Source organism: Maniola jurtina, chromosome 5, assembly GCF_905333055.1.
Source record: "Maniola jurtina chromosome 5, ilManJurt1.1, whole genome shotgun sequence".
In the NCBI taxonomy this organism is placed as follows: Eukaryota; Metazoa; Arthropoda; class Insecta; order Lepidoptera; family Nymphalidae; genus Maniola; species Maniola jurtina.
In genome coordinates, this window is record NC_060033.1 from 15,031,643 (window position 1) to 15,052,460 (window position 20,818).

The following is a 20,818-nucleotide window of genomic DNA, read 5'->3' on the forward strand; positions in this document are numbered from 1 at the left end:
GTCCAGTAATTTTTGCGTAAAGGAGTAACAAACATACACACACACATACAAACTTTCGCCTTTATAATATTAGTGTGATTATGATATAATGAACACTGGTGTTATTTGCCTTACATCTATACCTACTACGTTAACTATTGTCTGATATAAACGCTTTTAAACTAGCCTTGCCCCGTATTACGGAATTTTAATACGACTGTTACGATGATCGCAATCATTTTATATAAACTCATTTCACTCCCTCGGTTCTACATGTCTTGTTGAAGTAAAAGTCTTGCCTCTTTCTAAGGTACAACTTGAAAATAACTCTGATATTTTTTGGACAGAAGTAACGCGAACAATACTTTAGCATTTAGAATGGCGGCTTTTATTGAGACCTACATCTTCTATTGATGTTTTTTACTAAATTCTAACATGACGTAGGTACGTACGATGTACAAGTAACGATGCAGATTGTTGCTGAAAGGGGTATGGCACTTTTATCAAACCCATATACTCCAGATTCTATCTATTTAATATCTATCAATTCACCCAAATATAGGAACGATGATCGCAATCCAAGAACCGGAAGTTTCATAATACAAGGCTCTTTGTCTATGGGGTATTAAAAATAAAGAAAATCTAAAAAAAACAAATGCTGATAAATCGCATAAAGTACAAGTTGGAATCACAATCGTAATAAAATAAAGTTATTATTTATTTATTCCCCAACAGTTGATTACTATTAAGCCATAAAAATATTTTGTTTTTATAACAATATAATAAATTATTGTTAGTGACAAAAAAAAAATTTTACTACATAATAAAATATTTTCCTTAAAAAAAATCCAATACAATAGCTATTTATAAAAGTTCGAAATAACTTGACACGAAAAGATATTATTACTAGAAAAAAATCTAAACCTAAGGAGCAACGCACATCTGCAGAGTTGAGTGGCATCAGGACATTAACTTTTGAGCAATTGATGGTGAAGGCAAGTAGGAAACCGGCACGCCTGAAAGTTTTCCATAATGTTCTCAAAGGTGAGTGAAGTCTGCCAATTCGCATTGGGCCAGCGTGGCGGCCTATAAATCGTCAAGTGATGGGTTGTTCATGATGATGAATTTTAAATGTATGATGACAATGTAGAAAATAAGAGTCTGAGTTGTCTTATACAAAGATGCAGCCAGAGTGAACTAGAGCAAGGCTACTTTTGCTTTTAATCTTCAATCGACATCTGTCAAATATTAGGTTAGGGGTGATGTGAAATCCTAGTACAGTTTCATAGCCTACCAGACGAAATGGGTAGGCGAAGTTTGGCGTTTCGTTACAACTTTCCTAACTGTCGTGAGCTGTCGCGGTGCGCCTCAGCTCCACTCCACTCTGCAGGTGTGTGTTGCGCGTAAATCTTTTTTTTTTGAGAAATTTTCTATAAAACATTATTATATTTATTTGAACACACTATTATTTTGGTATGATACTCTCAGTTGATGGTGTTTGTTTATTATTTCGTGTGAAATGTGTAATTATTTTTATTAAATAATTATTTAATGTTTCTATTGAGGCAATTCTAATTAATATTTCGTGTACTTATAAGTATTATGATTTCGCAAAACACGCTTCACCACTTTGTACCACCAATATGAAATATTGCTATCATGCTATGATAAAAGAAATAGATTGCTTGCTTTTCCTGCTTCTTTAGTAGAGGGAAGGGAGACGGTGCATACCGCATACTGCACGTTGTACCACATAGATTACTCTGTTTTGACGGATTATAGCAAATTAAACTTTTTCTTCCTCGATATCATGGAATTCCGCAAAGTAACTCCTGATTCAATGCAACACATTTCTTTTTCAGCCATATTTTGCACGTCATATAGATGGGACTTATGGTGGCTGGTAGTGGTGGTGGTTAGAGGCCGCTCACGCGGACGGTGGTGAGAGTGTACCGTCGTCACTTGTTGGGCGACAACGCCTTGAGCAGTCGACTGCGCGTCTGGGCGCCAAACAGAACCGTCAGCAGTGCTACACCGTAGCCGGTTGCACGCTCGCCCTGAAAAATTAGTTGTAGACTGTTAAGCGTTATACGAATACCACCGAATACAATCGATAATGTCAGTAGAGACAAATAGCCTCCTAATATAATTCGTATGTGTGGTTTCGCATAATTGTAAAAGCATTAATGTTTCTATGGGTCGCCTGCCCTGCAATAAAATGACTTTTTTTTTAATTTGTTTCTAAGCAACGTTGACCTAAGTCTGTAACTGGATGGGTGACCGACTTCATCTGTCTGATATTGGCTTTTCAGTTCCTTATGTGCCCCGGAGAACACTTTAAGACGTCGGTCTCGGTTATTTTTTTATAATATAATTATTGTTAAACCTAAGGCGAAATCTCGTTTTCTAAAGCCTGAAACAAATTATCGGACGCGGCTTACGGACGCGTCCCATAGTTTGTTTCCTGTAACCGAGGAAAAGTCTGGGAACGCACCACAAAAAATTTGTATGTCCTTGGGTTCCTGACTGGATGTATCTCAACTCTGTATTGTAAACACCATGTCATCCCATATTCAAACACAAACTATTTGGTTTCATTATCATCCCAAGAAATTTTCTACCATTATGTGATTTGTGATTGTAGGAAGGGGTCAAACCCCTCAGCAATGAGGAATAAGACGCAGAGAGACAGGGTACTCACGCAATGCGCGGGCGCCGCCATGTCCACGTGCAGCCAGGCGCCGGTGAAGTCAAACCCGAGGTGTGCCAAGATGAACAGCCCCGCACAAGATGGCTGAGCGTTGTTTCGGTCCTGCTTCAAACATAACCATTGTTAACGTTAAAGAAAATTGAAACATCCTAAAAATACCACTAGATGGCGTTAGCTGTGTCCTAAATCTTACTATCACAATCTTAAAAAGTATTGAACGGATTTTATGCTTTCCACCGATAGATAAAGTATTTACATAGGTTACCTATGAATGAGTAAATGAATGGATACTTTTATTGTACACCACCAAATTAGTATAGAAAACACATACAAAACAAAAATATAGGCAGGCCCAATTTGGCGGTCTTATCGCTACCTAGCGATCTCATCCAGGCAACCAAAATGGTGCAAAGGATATATATAAGGATAGCTATAGAGTTATGCCAAGGCCAGCTGTGGGAAATCAGTTAGGTTGAAATTTATAGAGCGCACTTTGACTTTGCTTAGACTTAAGTTTCAGTTAAAATGACGGATTTAAGCCAGCGGTACAACGCTCTCTCGTTTTTAACAGTGTCTTAAGTCTGAGCAAAGTCAAAGTGTCCTCTATAGATGTCAGCTTTAGTGTGTTGTACTCACAGCAACACTGTTCTTCATATCGGCCACGACACTGCTGAACTCGGAGAAGTGAAGCTCCGGAGCGAAGGGCAGAGCATGAGCCAAGTCCCCGGAGACCAGACCCGAGCTCACGCAGAGGCTCTCCAGGCGAGCTGAGTTGGATATGATGGCCGCGTGGTATTTGCCTGTTGCTGTACCCTGACAATGGGAATAATAACATTTTTTTAGGGTTCCGTACCTTAAAAGGAAAAACGGAACCCTTATAGGATCACTTTGTTGTCTGTCTGTCTGTCAAGAAACCTATAGGGTACTTCCGTTGACCTAGAATCATGAAATTTGACAGGTAGGTAGGTCTTATAGCACAAGTAAAGGAATAAATCTGAAAACCGTGAATTTGTGGTTACATCATTAAAAAAAAATGTGTTTCAATTTTCAAAATAAGATAACTATACCAAGTGGCGTATCATATGAAAGGGCTTTACGTGAACATCCTGAAACAGATTTTTATTTATTTTTATGTATAATAGTATTTGATTTATCGTGCAAAATGTTGGAAAAAATACACGAGTGCGGAACCCTCGGTGCGCGAGTCTGACTCGCACTTGGCGGGTTTTTTTTTAATTGTATTATGATGCTACAAAGTTTCATCATAATAAGTATTATAGCTTGTTGATTTTATTTTATTAGAAGTAGATTCCCGAAGCACTTATCTCTATAAGAGATCTCTACCAGTGACCTTGGCAGTGCGAGAGGTTTTTATTGATAAGAATATTGATGGATTGATAGGAGATAGGCCGGTGGTGTTGGTTTTGTTTGTACCAAATTTAGTCAAAATCGGTTAATCAGATGGATCATATGACAACTACACAAACTATAAACGTTCATCGCAACGTATTATCATGCTTTAGTTTGTTCCCAGCTTAAAATCAAGTCATTTTGAATGAATAAATAATTTAATTTGCAATTTTTACATACATTTGTGGCACGGTGAGATTTACCCCATCTTATTTACTCTGATAATGGGAGCACATCTATTGGAGCACATAATACATTTTATCATATATAATTTATTTTTAACCCCCAACCTAAAAAGAGGGGTGTTATAAGTTTGACGCGTGTATCTGTCTGTGGCATCGCAGCTCCTAACCAAATAAACCGATTTTAATTTAGTTTTTTTGTTTGAAAGGTGGCTTGATTGAGTGTTCTTAGCTGTAATCGAAGAAAATTAGTTCAGCCGTTTGAAAGTTACCAGCTCTTTTCTAGTTTTCTTATAGAGGTATTTCTTATAGAGGTGTTTGTGTTTTTTAAATTTTGAGTAATTTGTAATGTAATAATTAAATTATATTACCTGTGCTCCAGTGAGTGTGGCGACGTCAACAATGGTATCCGCCTTCAAATCCCGCTGAGCGAATACGACGCCGTCGCTTAGCACTAAGCGACCTGTAAATATACGCATATACAAGTTTTTTTGAATAGGTCTAATCATTTTGCGTTAGTTGTTTATGGTATTTAAGGCGCCCTTAAAGAAGGAGCTCTGTATAGTTAGAGGTTGTTTCATACCTTCAGCATCAGTATTATTGATTTCTACAGTGCGCCCTGAATACAGCTGGTGGATATCGTCAGGTCTGTAAAAAAAATATTTATATTTTATGACTAATACCAGAGTGAACTAGAGTGAGGGAACTCTCGGTTTAATCTTGAATCCACGATATGTTAAATATTAGGTTATGGGTGACGTGAAATCAAATTATTGCGGACTACAAAGCCGCAGTACAAAGAGTCATAGAGAAGAAAAACAGACGTGAAATCAAAGAAAAATAGGGCTACTTTAAGGCTACCTAGCGTCAAACATACTAACATTTGACGCGTGCCAGCTGTCGAAGACTCGATGTTTTGTCAGAAGTTTCCTAAATGTCGTGAACTACTACTATACCTACTATACTAATACTATAGGGTCTTTTATATTTTATTCAAGGTTGATGTACCTGGTAGCGTTGGGTCCGACGGAGTTTTCAGCGAGGCACAATACCGCGTGCAGGTTAATGCTGGGCTTGGCTTTTACCAGCGCTGAGAAGGCAGCTAACACCGCGGCTGCACCCCCACAGTCGCCCTTCATGCCCACCATGGAGGTCTGAAAACAGCGAGTATATCATGAAACAGACAACCGATCAGTCTCAGATGCTCTTCTCAGAATGAGAAGAATTAAGGCCATAGTCTAACACTATCTATCTATCTATCGAGGCTATGTAACATTATAGAGAACTCTTAGGCATGCAGATTTTGTCACAATGTTTTCTTCACAAACGGGGTTTTTTAATGCTACGTTTTCTGATTCGGAGTCGTCATTTCTAGCACATTCGGACCTCATCCATTTTTAGAGCTGTATATGGACGGGGAAAGAGAATCTTACCCGTGCCTTAATGCTCAGACCGCCGGTGTCGTACACGATGCCCTTGCCGACCCACGCGACCGTCTCTGTCGCACCTGCGGCGGTGTACGAGAGTGCGACGAGTGCAGGCGGCTTCACGGAGGCCTTACCCACGCCGTAGATGCCACCCATGCCCCGCTCCTTCAGTTCCTCTCCACGGATTATCGTCGGCTCGGCTATATCCAGATCTTTGGCTACTTTGCACGCTTCCTAGAAGTAAGGAAGGACACATCTTTTGTTAATTGAAAAAAAAAAAGTTTTTATGTTGTGTATATACAAGTCATAATCAAACAGCAAAGAACAAAAAGTTAAATTTTCCACATTTGAAAATGGCGCTATACAGCCGTCATGTTGAACTTTTCCCTAAGAGACCCAGGCCTTCTTATGACGTACCTCAATAAACGCGTCCACGTCCATGATATTAGCGGGCGTGTCAGTGATACGCGCGGCGAGCCTGGTCGCGTCCGCTACGTCTTGTATCGTGCTCAACTCCTCAGTTGATAACGTATTCTCTAGGAGTTCGGGGTCTAAGGGACCCAGGCCTTCTTCTTCCGAGTCACCTTCTAGAAATAAAAGATGAATAATAATAATTGGTCCAACTGATTTTGGCAAGTGTTTGCCGGACAAATATCATTTCAAGTCATTATTTTGCTGGCTTTTTTGGCTGTCTTAAATAAAATTTGTTATTTATTACCATCTTGTGCAATGTGTATTTCTACAGTGAGGGTGTTCCTCGTAGTAGTGGTGGGGGTGACGGGCGGCGTGAGGCTGCCGGGCAGCGGGCTGGGTCCGGAGCGCGCGCTGTACAGCGGTATCGCGCGGGCGATCGCCACTGCGCTCGCGAGGACGTCTCGCTTGCGACATACCAGCTGAAATAATTCATTTTACTGTATTATACCATATGATCTGTTTATTGGTGTCTGAAGATGTCATTTAAGGGGATCATTACATAAAGGTTCTTGAATTATCCTTCAAGAGGATAGGGAGGGAGGGGGGGTTGGGGTTTGGGTTGGGGATTATTATGAAGCACATATAGGGACAATTATTGGCCTGGCTTAAGTAATTAGGGGTTAGGTAGATAGTTAGGTAGGTTAGGTAATTAGGAGGTCCACTAGAGGTTCCTGAAAGAGGAACTTATAAAGCTCATTAATAAGTCAAACGGCACTAAAGGGGTCATCTGTCATCATTACACACCACATCAAACTCTTTAGAGTCAATGTCATTGAGGGTTGCTTTGGGGTATTTGGTTGCACTTAGACAACCATTTCAATGTTCCAATAATAATTGGAACATTGAAATGGTTGTCTAAGTGTCCTCCTTATGGAGCTTGTGAGGGGACTACTGTCGGGTCTCAATATCGGCAGGGGTAATGGTGTCATCATTACTCACCACTACAAACTCCTCAGAAGAGGAGCGTAAGCCGGAGCGCACGAGTTTGGACAGTGCGTGCGAGCGTGCGGGCGCCGCGTGGCGCGAGCGGCGCGGTGGCAGGACCCCTAGCGACGCAGCGCGCGGCCAAATCTCGCACAGCTCGCCTGGCGAGGCTACGTTGATGCCTCGGCGCCATGCCTGATTATGTAACACAGCAATGAGACCACCAAAACTAGAGATCACTTAACTTAACTTAACTTAACAGGTACACAGAAATGGACACTAATAAAAAAAATTTGTAGAGTTTGTACTTTTTTGACATCTGTTGGGTAAACTGTAAAACAAGAACTTCCTCAAACATAGTTTAAACTGAATATGTCTTGGAATGCTTCTTTCAACTTGTTTGAACTATCCTAGGCTATTGTAATGTAGAATTCGAGTAGCGATTCCAAGAAACTATTGCATCGAAAACCTGTTGCACTTATGATCTTTTTCTAAAAACACCCCACACCTAATGCTTGTGCATAACTGTGCCACGCGAATATGATCGTTAAGGTGCTAAACGACTTACGACCTTTGACTGTACAATGGCATTACATCAGACAGATTTAACAACTGTTCTAATTTTCAAATTAACTAGAAATTACCTCTTCAGAGACTTTGGGCTCGAGCTTGCAGCTAACATCCTGCCAAGACAAGGCAGCAAGGTGGGAGGCCTGCCCCACAAACAGCACTGGCTTTTGCTCAGGGTCTGACGCACTCAGACCCCACTTGAACTTTATGCTAACTGGTGAGTGAGACATTCTTCTTACTGGAATTGAATTTGAAGTCAAAGTCAAATATCCTTATTAAAGTAGATAGGTTGTATTAATAACAACAAATACTATGTACTAAATAATAGGTATAAGTTATTCAGAACTAAACTTCTATGATTCAAATTAGTATGACACTGGACATCAAGGTTTAAGCAAAAGAGAGTTGTATCTTGCATAGTATAGTAGGTATGTAAGGTACATGTAGCAATTGTTGGGTTATTTATGCTTATTGCAGTTTGAGTTTTTATAAAAATTAACCACTTTTAATTTTTAACTATTCAAACATTGTAAAATTTCACTTACTTAAATTATAATTTAAGTAAGTGAAAGTCTCCAGAATATCTATATTAAGTATAATTGACTATACATATCTCGAAATTCATTAAAATCTGTTCAGTCATGGAAAGGTAACTAAGCAAAAGACTGGTAGACAGAAATACAGATACACTTATAATCTAGTATTCTAGAATATCTACTGCAGAGTTGGATAATTAAAATTTATAACCTCAATTCGAGCCAAAGTGCATGAACATGCAATTTATAAACGGATCATATTAATTTAGCCAAATATAACTCGTAAAGGTCATTCACCTGTGCAGTTCATTATGAGTCGATGCAACGCAGTGGCATTGCATGGTATCAGCTTAACTATCAGCATTATTACTTACATAACACTATGACGTGTCGATAATAACAACAAACGCGATAAAAGTAAGCAATACTAGCCGCTAACTTTTAAAAACACTTACGTTGAGATCCACCCACTTTTCACAATCTACTGCACCGTGAAATTGTTATCTGGACAACATTGATATCATGTATCGATTGATAAATTAAACAGCAACTGTTTATGTTATTTTATCGCGAAGAAAGTGCAATGATAAGCTTTCTTTTGATTTATTTAACATAAATTTTTACTCCACTTATTGCCAAATCATTGCTTGATGTGACGAGTGACGACTGACGTGTGACGTTTGTCAAAAACGGAAAACCATAACTCAAATTCAATTATTTAGGGATGTCCCTTTACTGTGCGATTTTTAGTTTTTCTATCGATTCATTGCGATATTCAGGTAAATCAATTCAAAAGTAAGTACAGGTGCCGGCAGTAATTATTGCACATAGAACTTTTGTCCCGTCGTCTCTATCACTTATGTGACATTTGGTCGGTCTCAACGACAGAGGTAATGCTCTATGAAACTTTAAAATTCGTTTTTATTATATCGTTCGTTATTAAAATATTAATAAAATCTTTTTTTAAAATTCGATGTGCATTGTGCAATACTTTCTACTAAGTAACTGCATAAAACCTATTGCCTATGGTGCAGCTTATTTCAGTGATTTATATTCACCATTTATTGATTCAAATGAAAGTCCAGTAGTTATGAAAGAACGTAACCAATGAGGCGAGATGTCACAAATTATTATTTTTAAAAGTTTTGGGTGAATTATTGTCACAAATGTAAAAAGTGAAAATTTACATATGGTTGATTAAGATATTAAAATCGTTTATATATATATAGTTAAAAATGTCATACGATTACTACAATTAATCTGAATCTTGAAACGATTTTATGAAATCGATTCAAGAGCATGGTTAAATCCGATAAGAATCGATTTTTGGATCATAAATCGTTTGAAAGCAAAAATACCCTGTACATCCCTACTATCAATGTCATGTGGAAATGCGTTCAGAGAAATGTTTATGTTGTCATGTAACAATCGTCCAAAAATTTTTGTTTTTGAAAATAAAACCATAACTAGTTATGGATTTATGAAAATTAAAAAAAAAATATATACAAATAAAAGAGAAATCGTTTAGCTTTTTGAATAGGTATTCATTGGACTGATTTTTAACCGACTTGCAAAAAAGGTGGAGGTTCTCAATTCATCGGAATCTTATTATTTATAATGCTTTTCTAGATTAAAAAGGGGATGTGCCTCTACGACGGGAGGAAAAGGAAAACCAGTGTTAATAAACCTGTTAGTGATTTATTTCAATATAATTTTAATTACATTAAAAACTGGAATCACGATTAAAAGTACAAACATTATTACATAATGTCAAAGTTACTTCTCAATTTCGTATAAATAATAACAATTCACCACAAACTTATTTACAAAACAATACATTTATGTAAAACTATAGGCGAGTAAGTAGGTATAATTAAGCATTAGGTACAGACTGCACAAACAAGGGACTCTTGTCCGCGGAGGCCAAAAACCAGTCAAGAGCGAGTCGAACTCGAACACGAAGGGTTCCGTACCATCGTACAAGAGAAATTTTAAACTTTTTAAATTTTTATGGTGGCCATTTTGAATATACATTGGTATAGTGGCAATAAGCCCGCTGATAGACAGACAGATGGACGGACGGCGGAGGCTTAGTAATAGGAACCCGTTGGTACCGTTTGGGTACGGAACCCTAAAATGGATCACTAAGAACTGCATCGCATAACGCACAGGATGGACTACGATGAATATGGCTAAACACTGCAGTAAAAATGAGGGACTTTTGTCCTCCGCGTACATTAGTCACTCGTCTGCACAGGCCCTTAAAGTAGGTGATTAATACCCAGAGAGAAATAAAACGGTACTGTTTAGTAAACGCGTCACGAAAGTAGATATACAAGATGGCAGCTTCACATAAAGCTAGGGCTTCTTTACTACGTATGGACGCAACACATACACACGCAACATAAGTTCTTCATAGTCAAGGTATAGGGGCTTCATTAGAGCCTATTCAGACTACATGTGTCATATTCAACCTTAATGCATTGTATAAAAATTGAATTGACACAAGTCATCTAGCTTCTTTCTTTCTTCTCTCTAGACTGGTTTCCGTACTTAAACGTTTCCGTCTGTTGTGCGTGCATTGCCCCTCCCCGCCGAAGTCTTCACTCCATCCGTCCAAGCTCGCTCCAGAAGCCAAGTAGACCGCCCAGGTTGTCGAGGGCTTCATGGAGTGAGGTTGGGAATAAAACAAGAAGCCCCTATCTTGACTATGAATACGAATGTTAGAGTCTATACGAGCGTGCTGAATAAACCTTAGGCCGCAACAGCGTAAGAATGCAGGAATAAGGTCACAGCTCACTTACACGACACCGCACGTTAAAGGAATAAACATTCAAATATGGGCCGTTTACATATATTTCATAGTGACAACATACAATTGCAAACAACGCGCAGCAAGCTTGCCGCAATCGAGCTATTCGATGGTTGAAGTTTCGCTTGCCGCGCGTTTCTAGCGAGCGTCCCACGCGTCTACGGGGTGCGGGCCACTCAAGCAAGCTATAACGTGCTCAGTAGTGAGACGACGTAGTGTTATCGCGTGGACAGTGAGCTTTCTGCTAGCTGTCAGCGCGTAGATAACTAGCGGTCACTTCGATTGGAGGCAGAGCCGTGCGGGTTTTGTGTGGGAACGGCGTCGTGTAAAGAAGCTATGACCTATAGTCGTAGATTAAAAAATATTTCTATCTATCTATAATTGAAATTCATAACAAGTAATTTTTATAGTTCCTTTTCTAAATAATAGCACATCGATAACAGTAAATCTATACGCGAAACTATCTTATTGTCAATTCTTTAAATGACATTTTGATATTAGTTGAAGAGCTGGTGGCAAATTTTGAGAAGGTGCTTGATTAAAACAAATATTTGTAACTGTAGGTAAGTTACTTCTTTCCTGAGATTTAATTTTTTTTACAGACCCTGTTTGAACTTGTCAAAATTCATTCGTAGCCAAATTGTATTGCTATTAATTTTCTTTGCAGATTCGGTGGCATACAATCTCGAAATTAAACAAATGACAGATCTAAACGTGGTGCTATTATAACTTTCACAATTTTACCTGCGGAAAAAGGTAACACTAGATCCAGACCACTCCATTTAGTTTGGAGATTTTCTACAACGGAATAAGCAACAATATGGCTAACTCTGTTGCACACAATGTCAAAACTTAAATGGCATATTTCAGTGTGCCCGTTAGTCTCTTAGGACCTCGCGTGAATATTATGAACATGCTTATGTTCCAATCCTTTTAAGTTATTCTATAGTAGTATATTATTAAATTATATATACTATAATTATTAAATTGTGACCATGTTATGTCATGATTTTTCAATCGCCAAGTAAAGCTATGGCCATACCTGCGATATGAATGCGGGAGCGTCCAGGACGCGAATCTAGATACGTGCACTAGCTAGTATGTATGGCGTCATTAACTATCATAGCAGGCGACCGCCGCGCGGCTGACGTTCCTGCTTGTCGAATCTTAGTGTTTAACTGACGAATAAACACAGAAACAGTCCAATGCCTTTATTCGTCAGTTAAAAATTATTTTGGAGATTGAAAAATCCGCACTTATAAAAAACAACCTTATACACCCGTATAAAAGGAACAAACTAAATGGTTAAAGTAGGTACCTTGTATTACTAGCTATCATCATAATAATATTTACTCTTTTAGGCGTGAACGCTCAGTAAAGGTCGTCACTGACTTACGCCGCACCACTTCAGCACCATTTGAATATTATGTGCCTTAGACTTCCGAGATGTGTTTTGCTTGAGCGGTGCAGCGTATATCGGGGCGTTTTTAAAACAACAAACACAATGCATATTTAAGCGTTATTATAATAATAATATCAGGGTTATTTAAAAACAGGAAAAAATCCGTCACCCATTGTTGATATAGTTATTCGACTAACACCTTACTCATAAAAAAATATGTAAAATATCATGTAACAATAGAACAAGGTAATTCATATTAAAAAAATATAAACATGTATGATAAATTATGATTACGGTTTTATAAAAGCAAAGAAAAAACCGTGATGCCAAACGAGGACGAATTTTTACAGAGACAAAATTGATTTGTTATTTTCTTAAAGATAAAATGTATTAAAGGTTGTAACTGATTGATGGCGGACTGCTTCAGCACAGCATGTGTGGTTTGCTTGTTCATTTAGGCTGAGATCTATAGAGCGAGACTTTGCTGAGACTAAGGGTGAGATCAATAAAGCGCGCTCTGCCTTTGCTTAGACTTAAGACAGAGTTAAAACGAGACAGAGCTATATCTCTCACATAAATGTGTCTCGTTTTAACTCAATCTTAAGTCAGAGCAAAGTCAAACTGCGCTTTATAGATTTCAGCCTAAGACACAGTTAAAACGAGATAGATTTATATCTTTCACATAAGTCTACGCAAAGTCAAAATACGCTGTAAATCTCAGCTTGAGAGACAGTGTGCTATCTTTGAATGAACGTGCAAATGATATACTTATTAGCACTTTGATGTGCTGGTGAGGTGCGGTAAAGTCTGTGGCAACCTTTAAACATCATTTGAATGGGATCGGATTCTGTATTTTTTCGAAAATATTTTTAAGTACATTGAATATGTGTATTTATAACAGTTTTTATTGTTTATACTTTTAATTGTTTATTAAATAGAATATTATACTTAACATTTTTTATTGCATTAATTAATGTTATAACTATTAGGTTTTCATTTTCATAAGTCTCTTGCAATTTATCACAATTATGGTAATTATTTTGAGTGGAATAATGCTAAACGAGGTCTAATCTTATAGAACTTGCAAAATGTATATATGTTTCTCATTTAAGGCAATTTCCATAAAATCGGACCTTAGCTCATTATTATCGGCAACCCATACTCGTAATAACCCCTGTATTACGAAACCTCTGATTATTTCATTGCGATTGTTCTTATTGATAATTTTTTTGGAATTGTCGCTAAAAATACCTATCAATTTTTACTAACTGTTTTGGACGTTCTGAATAAACTACAGTGTTAAGTTTAATCAGAAAATTATATCGCTTAGCGATTTAGCTCTGTATACTATACAATATTTTTATTTTTTCCAATGAATTTTTCATTTGCAACAAGTGACAACTCTATCAGAATAGGTATAAATGGAAGTTGTAAGGAGGCCCCTAGTAGGGCTATCTACCAATGTGGTCTCACTTCAGCGCAGGGATAAAAAGTGGCCTATTTCACTTTCCAGGGTTTTAACTATATTCATGCAAAAAATCACATCGAACTGTTGCGACGTGATTGAAGGACTAACCAACAAACAAACACAGTTTCGCATTTATAATATGAGTAGTTATAGGCGTCCGAGCCACTAGTGGAAGTGTTAGCCAATCCGAAACATAAAAATCATCAGAGTTTAGTAAAACGGGGGTAGTCATACTTAAAATATTAATTGTACTTCAACCATGGCTAGAATGCACAGTACAAAAGCATTACAATATACAACCTAAGCTCGTCCTATACAAATATTCTATGTTTAACACGCTCAAAATAACTATATTACACCAATCAATAGCACAAGTCCAAGATAGGGTTCGAAGATTAGTGGCCATGGTCCGGCCGCCATTTTTAATTTTCACCAATTCACCATTGAAGTGTAATATTTCAATTATGAGCCAAATGTCTAAGTAATAACAACATCGATATATAATGGAAATAGACAATATAGAAGAGACAAAACTATGCAGGCAGCGAAATATGTCTTTGCAGTTTATTGTTATTTATTCATATCTACAATTCCCTTTGGTTAAACTAAAGGAAATTTGAAATTGAATAAAATAAAATAAAAAGTTGTTATAAAATCCGCTAGGAGACTTATAATAAGTAAAACCACTCATCTACTCATACGTATAGCTACGTAAAACGTAAAACGCTAACGTATGAGATAACACATTGACCCAACGATGATAGGATTCGAGATCGAAACATAATACCGACAGAGTAAACTAGACCTAAAGTTCCAAAAGGTAAAGTAAAAAATTGAGTACCACCGATTATAATTTTACGTTTGTAGTGTTGGATGGAAATTTATAGACGATCTTGAGCTTTAAAATAAGGGCATTAAAGTCTATTTTCCTGTTACGCTTTGTCTCTATAATGTAAAATCTCATACTGAGCACACTGTAGGCTTCTCACCAATGCTGAAAGGAGTGGAAAGTCAAACACTTCAGTGTTAAAGTAAATTGAACTTTAACATCTTTGTTTTAAAGTTTAAGTTCGCCTACAGCCGGCGATTTAAGCGAAACTTTGCAACGTTAAAATAGCTGGTACTTAATTTTTGACTTTAGTTTAAGGACATTTAGGTCAATTTTCTCAGACATTATTGAGTTTTGATGCTGAAATTCTACCAACGTTTGGGATATTCAGTAAAATCTCATACTAAGCATACTGTACAGTTTTGTTTTTTTATGCAAAGTGACACTTGAGATTTAGATGAAATTGTACTCTCAGAGTAATAGTTGATTTTACACCTAGAGGCATATTTCGTTGCCCACAGAAATAAGCGTTACATTCCGAATCGACCTTAAGTAGAGAGATACAAAGTCTATTTTACTTTAACCACATCAACTTTCCACCGACTCTGGGAATACATTTGTGCACTCCACTCTAATATAACTCCAATTGACAATTTATACCAAAATAATACTAGGAACTGCCCGCGACTACGTCCGCTTAACCAAATATTAAAACCACGGAATTCTAAATAAGACAATAGAAATGGTATCGACTGTTTTAACATAAAGAATTTCATATAGAAATTAATCGAAATGAACGGCGTTAGTCATTCGACCTCACTTACACAGTGCGTCTAAGATATTATAAAACTCCAGATATGCAAAGCTCATACAATTGTATTTTAAAAAGAAAAGACCTATTCGTATGCTTTGTGACATATTTGGGTAGCGATACAGACTACATAGATATTGGCATGACATTTTTTGTCAGCTTATCTCAGTAGAGTTTGAATTTGCTTTCCGAACGGTAGTATATGTTTGATATTTCATAAGTCGTACAGCATCATATAAATAAATTTATTTCATTTCAATGTTCTTTAAAAAATAATGTTTTAAAAAAAATTTACATATACCTACAAGTGTGCGAGTGAGACGGAATGATTAGCAGTGATAGTACAGCTTTGTTTCCTTATGCATACATGTTATACCGGGATATCGCGTCATCCATTTTAGCTACTTAAACACATAAATAAGTATACGCCTACTATACATATCTCTAGCACCCAAACCAAAGTAAATTAAATTTTACTGTACTTTAGTAATACATCCATTTTTACAATAACCCACACTGATGTTTCACTAGCCACCTGCGCGGCTACAACCTCACTACCACCTCTATACCGATTTTGAATTCTGTGGCTGTACACATACAACATATAACTAGACAAACATAGTTCTATTCCACTACGATATTAATTCCCTTTGAACAATGCACAGACACCGACACTTCTAATAATATTTACAGATTGCATTAAAAACAATAAATCGAGGAAAACAAGCAAAAATCAACATATAATATAAACTACAATACTATGTATTTAACACCGAATATCTGTTGATATACTGGAAACAATTTCACAGCCATATTTCTATAAAAAAAATATAAAAACATTTCTCTTTTAACAAAAAAATAAAATATAGATCTCATTCAGAAAACAATAAGGGTAAAATATACAGAGTGAAACCAGACCGCTAGCAAAAAAGAAGACAGACACTGATGATTACTGATTAGATACCATTAAGAAAACTACGATAAAATAAATAAAAATCCTGTATTTTTTAAAAGTTCACAACGTATTGCAAATAAAACATCTGACTGACGCTACAGGTTGACGAACGATCCGTAAATAGGTCACTCGAAGTCAATGTTACATCGTAGGTGGAGCATTGACCCGAATTTAGCACGCTATACAGCGCGGGTTTGAGAAATACTAAATCACTAAAACTACAAGATAAGGCAAATGGTTATTGGCATTGGATTGTGTTAAGGTAGTAATAGGTTGGGGAAAAGTCTTTTCGCATTATAGTATGTATGAACTTGTAATAAAATCTCTTTGGCTATACTATTTGTATCTGGCTGGTTTTGGTATCATTGAAAGTTTAAATTTTAAAGAACATAATTCCAAATTCAAATTAGGAAAATGTATGATTTCCATTTGTTTTTCGTAATAGTAACGCTACCCCCCAACCTAACATAATAATAGCGCTAAGTTTTTGCTAGCGTTCTGGTTGTACCCTGTAGTAGTTATATTTCACGATGACCGCTCAGCCTTGGTAGTGAGTGTACCGATAAGCGTTAACGCATTTGTGTGCGTAACAGCGTCGCGTCGAGACAGCGCCACGCACACTGTAACAATGTCGTACGTGTTCACTCACACAAACATATACCCGTATTCACAAACGTTACTATGAGGTCTCATAGTGCGCTCGAACGCACAGTGTAGGTTCCACCAATCAGATGACTGTATCACGTCAATTTACAAAGATCTGATTGGTGGAACCTACACTATGCGTTCGAGCGCACTGTGAGACCTCATAGTAATGATTGTGAATACGGCCATTTGTCAAACGGTCTTCGTGAAACATCTGTACATATTTTTGAAACGCGACGCGACTTAAAACGTCGGTTACGACAAAATTTGATAGTTGTAAATTAATATTATTTAGTATACCAAATGGTATAAAATGAATTCATTTGATAATTAGGGTGTTTTAACTAGAAATTATTTTTTTAAAAAGAAAACTTAATTCGTAAAAATGAATTTGAACCCTTCCAATTTCACATACGTATACCAATGAGTTCTCGCAGTGCCGTACGTTTCGCGTGCGTAACGAGTATGGAGTGAAGGCTAGAACGGTTTAATGTAAAGCTAGAACGCTAAGCGAAGCACAACCTAGCAGAGCACCTCGCGCTGCGGTAATGGCTGCAAATACAGAAAACATGGAATCAGTCATTAGTGTGGCTAATGGGGTAGGTAATTTACATCAAACGAGAAAAACCTTAAAGATGTATAAAAAGATAACATTAGCAACTAGAGGATGCCCGCGACTTCGCGGATTTAGGTTTTTAAAGATCCTGTAGGAACTGTTTGATTTTCGGGGATAAAAAGTTGCCTATGTCCGTCCCCGGGATATAAGCTGACCCTGTACCAAATTTCGTCAGAATCGGTCAAACTGTTGGGCTGTGAAAAGGTAGCAGACAGACAGACAGACAGACAAACTTCCGCATTTATAATATTAGTATATGGAATCGGTCAAACTGTTGGGCAGTGAAAAGGTAGCAGACAGACAGACAGACAGACAAACTTCCGCATTTATAATATTAGTATATGGAATCGGTCAAACTGTTGGGCAGTGAAAAGGTAGCAGACAGACAGACAGACAGACAAACTTCCGCATTTATAATATTAGTATATGGATAAGTAAACGAAAAATTTTAATTTCAGTTTACCTCAATATATAAAAGGAAGGAAAAGCTAACTGACTGATCTATCAACGCACAGCTGAAACTACTGGACTGATCGGGCTGAAATTTGGCATGCATCTTAGCTATTAATGTGACGTAGACATCTGCTAAAAATTTTGAAAATTCAACCCATAAAAGGGTAAAATAGGGGCTCGAAATTTGTGTAGTCCACGCGTACGAAGTCGCGGGCATAAGCTAGGACGGACGGATGGACGGACAGACAAATAGATAGACAGACAGACGGGCAGACATTATTTTTAATATCGCTTACGTGCAGTACGGGGCGCAGTCACCACAGGCGCGGCGCCTGCAGAGCGGGGAAGCCGGCCTCTCGCGCCTTCCAGTACTCGCCCGTGAACGACCACATCTCCTCACTGCCTTCTAGAACTCTCCTGCAAGTTAAGTTTATATTTCTTACTTGCTTTTCCGTATACGTGTTCTAGATCTGAAACTAAGCCAAATTTTCAATCAAACAATCCATGGTTTGCGTCCACTGATGGACATAGGCCTTCCAAGAGCGCGCCACCACACATGGTCTTTCGCCTTTCTCATCCACCCACTTCCTAGTACCTTCTTAAGGTTGTCGGTCGTCCCACACTGCACTTGCTGGTACGCGGTCTCCACTCCAAAACACGTCTATCCCAGCGGACATCGGTTTTGCGACAGAGATGACTTGCCCACTGCCATTCCGGCTGACTAATTCGTTGTCTTGGTTCTTCTACACTTTGGTACTACTACAGATTTCTTCGTTACGTATTTTGTCCTAGATTACATAGACACCTAACATTACTTTGCTTAATGATAATTTCAAAATAATTTCGATAGCATGCGCTCGCGCTCGACTCAGAGCGAACATTGAAGGCACTCTTATGTTAAGAGTGCCTTCAATGTGCCTTGTGTTAAGCTATAATGGAGGACATTTCTCCATCATAACATACTGACCGGAACCAGGCGGGCGCGTGTTCGGGACAGTCCCGCCTCCTCTCTCGCTGCGACTGCTCGAGCTGATGCTTGAACTGCTCCGCGGACTCCACGTCCCCCTCTTCCAACGCGCGCTGGTCTGGTCTGCGTACATCACAATTTAACTCAGAGCTAGTTCCCTCTTTTTCAGGGTTCCGTGCCAACGGGACCCTATTGCTAAGCCTTCGCTGTCCGTCCATCAGTCTGTCCTTTCTACTATCGTATCGCAAGGCATCGCCAGCCTCTGCCTCCGACATGCACGAAGCGATTTGCTTCCTCGTTTCTAACTCTAACCGCTAGGATATTATGAAACACCCTTCCGGCATCAGTTTTCCCCTCCAATTTTAATATGGATACCTTCAAGTCAAGAGTGAATAGGCATCTTTTAGGCAAGTTCGCTCCATCTTAGACTTCCTCATCCCTTGCCAACAAGTCTGATTGCAGCCAAGCGCTAATCTATAAATTAAAAAAAAGTCTGTCAGCGGGCTGAATCTCATAAATCGTATCAGTTTCTATCGTCCTGTATACCTATTGTCGCTATAACAGCAAATAATAATAAGAGAGTATTTATTAACTAGCTGATACCCGCGACTTCGTTAGCGTGGATGTAGGTTTTTAAAAATTCCTGTGGGAACTCTTTGATTTTCCGGGATAAAAAGTAGCCTATGTGCTAATCCAGGTAATAATCTATCTCCATTCTAAATTTCAGCCCAATCCGTCCAGTAGTTTTTGCGTGAAGGAGTAACAAACATACACACACACACACATACAAACTTTCTCCTTTATAATATTAGTGTGATATACGCATAGATATAATTTCTAGTGTCGATTTTTAATACCTGAGTCTCGTATCAGTATGTGGCAGCACGTCTCTCATGCCGGGCTCCATCTCATTCAGCTCCATCGCGAACCGAGTGAAACCATAATAAAGCTCGTGTTCCGGAGGCATCGCACCTGTGACCAATTATATTATGCTTTTTAGGCTAAAATCATAGGTCTCACACTGGACACTATATTATATGTTGTTCAGATCTAACACGTTTTTAGAGAAGAATTAACCACATTGTTTCGTGTAAACTTAAAATTAACGTGCTAAGTTTAATAGGAGACAACATATAAGTAAGAAAAATATTGATAGATAGATAGAAAAACTTTATTGCACACAAAAACACATGTAAAGGAATACAACACAGAAAGAAGAAAAACAGAAAAAAAAAACAATTGTGTGCAAAGGCGGCCTTATTGCTTAGTTAGAGCAATCTCTACCAGGCAACCTTTGCTGAAAGGAGAAGCTAGTGTTTGATAGTAGGTACCAAGTCGCAAAGAATTTCGAAATGACATATATACAGTCTATATTAATTTATTTTATTTTATTTATTATTGATTTTTAGGATTTCTAGGCGGTTGAACCGCTTGGTGGATTTGACCTGCAGCTCGCTCCAGCAATGCGCGGGACTTCAATTACTTTTATACGTGGCATAATATTGTACATCCAATCTTTGAAAAGAGCAACTGCCGAGTTTTTTGCTGGTTCTTCTCGGTAGGAAAGGCATTCCGAACCAGTGGTAGATGCTTTTGACGATTCCAAATTACTTGTAAAAGTTTAATTTACACCGCATTATTATCCCAA

The 20,818-nt window shown here is 38.0% G+C and overlaps 2 protein-coding genes across 15 annotated transcripts in view; both read right to left on the bottom strand.

Moving 5' to 3' along the window:
• Nucleotides 1–60: 60 nt before the first annotated feature.
• Nucleotides 61–8,884, bottom strand: LOC123865074 (probable aminopeptidase NPEPL1). Of its 4 annotated transcripts, none has more exons than XM_045905914.1 (12): nucleotides 8,668–8,884; nucleotides 7,751–7,914; nucleotides 7,122–7,301; nucleotides 6,427–6,601; nucleotides 6,126–6,295; nucleotides 5,715–5,942; nucleotides 5,290–5,435; nucleotides 4,865–4,929; nucleotides 4,653–4,744; nucleotides 3,326–3,502; nucleotides 2,681–2,794; nucleotides 61–2,036 (listed from the first exon to the last, which is right to left on the bottom strand). In XM_045905914.1, the coding sequence occupies exons 2-12, from the start codon at nucleotides 7,904–7,906 to the stop codon at nucleotides 1,938–1,940; spliced, it is 1,602 nt and encodes a 533-aa protein (XP_045761870.1). In that variant the 5' UTR covers nucleotides 7,907–7,914; nucleotides 8,668–8,884; the 3' UTR covers nucleotides 61–1,937. The 4 variants fall into 4 exon arrangements, with proteins under 4 accessions (XP_045761870.1, XP_045761869.1, XP_045761868.1 ...); XM_045905913.1 differs by lacking the exon at nucleotides 8,668–8,884 and adding an exon at nucleotides 8,510–8,655 and having other exon boundaries at nucleotides 2,681–2,791; XM_045905912.1 differs by lacking the exon at nucleotides 8,668–8,884 and adding an exon at nucleotides 8,510–8,655.
• An 8,376-nt stretch (nucleotides 8,885–17,260) lies between these two features.
• LOC123865063 (oxysterol-binding protein-related protein 3-like) overlaps nucleotides 17,261–20,818 on the bottom strand; it is a 42,797-nt gene continuing 39,239 nt past the window's right edge. For all 11 annotated transcript variants that reach the window (XM_045905890.1, XM_045905893.1, XM_045905892.1 and 8 more), the window contains 4 exons: nucleotides 20,028–20,142; nucleotides 19,171–19,293; nucleotides 18,500–18,620; nucleotides 17,261–17,686 (listed from right to left, as the gene is read on the bottom strand). In XM_045905890.1, the coding sequence (XP_045761846.1) occupies nucleotides 18,518–18,620; nucleotides 19,171–19,293; nucleotides 20,028–20,142 (341 nt within the window). In that variant the 3' untranslated portion in view covers nucleotides 17,261–17,686; nucleotides 18,500–18,517. The remainder of the gene's footprint in view (nucleotides 17,687–18,499; nucleotides 18,621–19,170; nucleotides 19,294–20,027; nucleotides 20,143–20,818) is intronic.